General features: G+C 39.3%; 1 protein-coding gene across 1 annotated transcript; it reads left to right on the top strand.

Moving 5' to 3' along the window:
• Positions 1 to 1,686: 1,686 nt before the first annotated feature.
• Positions 1,687 to 2,718, top strand: LOC134586457 (natterin-3-like). Its single transcript, XM_063441972.1, has one exon. The coding sequence runs from the start codon at positions 1,687 to 1,689 to the stop codon at positions 2,716 to 2,718; it is 1,032 nt and encodes a 343-aa protein (XP_063298042.1).
• The last annotated feature ends 770 nt before the right edge of the window (positions 2,719 to 3,488 follow it).

Raw genomic sequence — 3,488 nt, 5'->3', positions numbered from 1 at the left:
GCCTATAATGCCTGCACAATATACACTCTAGCCTAGCAGACTCAGAATGTGGACAACCATGTTAACCTACCAACCCTGACACGGTTAAGCGTTAACCTTATCATTAACATTTTGTTTAAATGTTTTCACTGTTTAGCCTACCGGATGAATATTAGAATTATATAAAAATGTGCAAGATTCCATGCCACTGAATACTGTAAGTTTATTCTCAGACACGCTGTTGTGGTGTATGTCATTACTATGTATAAAGTGCACAACAAAAATAAAGAATTAAAAAAAAAAAGTATCTCCAAAAGCCTTGCTGTTCATCAGTACACGGTAAGACAAATTGTCTATAAATGGAAAAAGTTCAGCACTGCTGCTACTCTCCCTAGGAGTGGCCGTCCTGTAAAGATGACTGCAAGAGCACAGCGCAGACTGCTCAATGAGGTGAAGAAGAATCCTAGAGTGTCAGCTAAAGACTTACAAAAGTCACTGGCAAATGCTAACATCCCTGTTAGCGAATCTACAATACGTAAAACACTAAACAAGAATGGATTTCATTGGAGGATACCACAGAGGAAGCCACTGCTGTCCAAACAAAACATTGCTGCACGTTTACAGTTTGCACAAGAGCACCTGGATGTTCCACAGCAGTACTGGCAAAATATTCTGTGGACAGATGAAACCAAAGTTGAGTTGTTTGGAAGAAACACACAACACTATGTGTGGCGAAAAAGAGGCACAGCACACCAACATCAAAACCTCATCCCAACTGTGGAGTATGGTGGTGGGGGCATCATGGTTTGGGGCTGCATCAGGGCCTGGACAGATTGCTATCATCGAAGGAAAAATGAATTCCAAAGTTTATCAAGACATTTTGCAGGAGAACTTAAGGCCATCTGTCTACCAGCTGAAGCTCAACAGAAGATGGATGTTGCAACAGGACAATGACCCAAAGCATAGAAGTAAATCAACAACAGAATGGCTTAAACAGAAGAAAATACGCCTTCTGAAGTGGCCCAGTCAGAGTCCTGACCTCAACCCGATTGAGATGCTGTGGCATGATCTCAAGAAAGCGATTCACACCAGACATCCCAAGAATATTGCTGAACTGAAACAGTTCAGTAAAGAGGAATGGTCAAGAATTACTCCTGACCGTTGTGCACGTCTGATCTGTAACTTCAGGAAACGTTTGGTTGAAGTTATTGCTGCCAAAGGAGGTTCAGCCAGTTATTAAATCCAAGGGTTCACATACTTTTTCCATCTGCACTGTGAATGTTTACATGGTGTGTTCAATAAAAACGTGGCAACATGTCATTCTTTGTGTGTTATTAGTTTAAGCAGACTGTGATTGTCTATTGTTGTGACTTAGATGATGATCAGATCACATTTTATGACCAATTTGTGCAGAAATCCATATCATTCCAAAGGGTTCACATACTTTTTCTTGCAACTGTATGCTTGTTCTAGATATAGAAATAAAAAGAATTACTATTTTAACCAGTTGTCGGTCACTTTAGGTAAACATGTTTTTTTTTCCTTACAGTATTTGCAAAAAGAACGCTAGGACATCATGGCAGACTAGGACTATCCGTTAACTTCACTTCCACCTGTAAACCCGGTCACACAAATTCATCTTCCCAAGGAAAAAACGATCTGCAATTACAGGGTTTAGACAGAAAAAAGCGTGAACTATTAGTTGGGATGAATAAGAACCTGAAATGGGTATCGTGGAATGGAAGTATACCCTCTGGTGCCGTGTCAATCTATAACGCCTACAGAAAGAGAAGAGACTACATCTGTCATTTTCAATGCTCCGTGGGATTCTATACCGAGAGCCAAGGTCCAAGTTGCTTCTACCCATATGATGGCAAAGAGTTCTTCAATTCCATATTTAAAATCCTAATAAATGAAGATAATTTTGAAATATTGGAATGGAAGGCAGACTCGTGGGGTTATGTTCCATTTAATGCTGTGGATAGCTGTGGTACAGGGACTTATATAGGGAAAAATAAATATGGTTTAGGAAAAATTGTTCCCAACTTCAAATCCTTTTTCCTTCCCTATGATGGTAAAGAATATTTCTACAAATCATATGAAGTGCTAACTATTAACCTTAACATTATTCAACAAACCTTGAATAACATCCAATACAAACTTAATGAACTGAACATGACAATGCAGCCCCCTGAAATGCTAACTAAATCCACAGTTATTAATAAGGACTGTCGACCTGTAAAGAAGACCATTAAATTGAGTAAAGCTACTACTGTCCAAAAAACCTGGAGCGTTGGGCACACTCTTTCATCTGAAATAGCCACCACAATAACAGCATCAGTACCCATGATAGGGGAGGCGGCCGTCGGTTTCAGCACAGAGATCAGTATGGACTGGAATAAGGGGGCTAGTAAGGAAGAGATCAAAACTTACCAGCAGTCAGTGGAGATTGAAGTTCCCCCAAATTATGTTTGTGAGACATTCATGGAAGGTGTGCAAGTTTTAACAGATCTTCCCTTCGTTGCAGACCTCACAAAGCACTATCGGGATGGACAAAAACGTACAATCACAGTTAGAGGCAAATATAAAGATGTGCAAATAAATGAATTAACCACACTGGTAAAGAGATGCAAGTTAATTGTCAATGCAGAGTCATGTCTTACGGCAGCACTACAGGTTAACCAATCCAACGCCTCACTAGTAGAAAAGGATGAAGATTATAAATATAGGCTTCAGTAAGCAAGAATTCTACTTTATTTAAACTAAACATCTACATAATTATTATTATTATTACCATTTATATAACAATGGGCATATTTGACAAGTAATTGACATACAGAATATAACAGAAAGTGAAGAAGAATTCTTATTAAAGAAAACCATGAAATTTGTAAAACGGAGAACCACAATTGTATAATGTGTTAGGAATACAAGTATGCAGAAATAGGTGCACCCACAACATACAGAAATTGTGTAAAATGTGCAATTATCTTTAAAATGTTAGCAATTAATAAAGTGCTTTAACAAAATTGACTTCTATTTAACATTTTAAGGACAGTATTGACCAAACGGACATTGTATTCGCGTTGACCTTCATATTACGGATGTGAATGTACTTTATATTGTGCTACACCTTATTTTATGGTATATTGTGTTGAAAGTGAAGGGAACGTACACTGGGTGTTCTATAGCTGCTAAAGTATAAGATTTATAAAAGAAATTGAAGGTAAATATTGGGTTATGGGGGCGTGGCTTGGCTGCACATGGAGTAGGGTGCACAAGACTCGAGCTCCTAGGCCCCAAGCCTCAAAACACAGCGATTAACGGCAAGAAAATGGGGAAAACTAAAAGGCCGACACCTGCTGCACAACACCGCCAGCAACCTGGTGTAGCGGAACGCTGGTCTCTCACAGACTATTTCCGCTGGTAGTCCAGGTGTGGCTCAGGAGCAAGCAGTAATCCCAGGTACAGTACCCACAGTGAGAGAATAATCCTGCAGCATAACAAGC

The sequence above is a fragment of the Pelobates fuscus genome, chromosome 2 (genome assembly GCF_036172605.1).
Source record: "Pelobates fuscus isolate aPelFus1 chromosome 2, aPelFus1.pri, whole genome shotgun sequence".
NCBI lineage: Eukaryota > Metazoa > Chordata > Amphibia > Anura > Pelobatidae > Pelobates > Pelobates fuscus.
The sequence above is the reverse complement of the archived record's forward strand: the minus strand, read 5'-3'. Positions and strand labels throughout refer to the sequence as shown.

Bases quoted from the DNA above. Each gene is read 5' to 3' on its own strand.
- LOC134586457 (XM_063441972.1), top strand. From the start codon at position 1,687: ATGAATAAGAACCTGAAATGGGTATCGTGGAATGGAAGTATACCCTCT.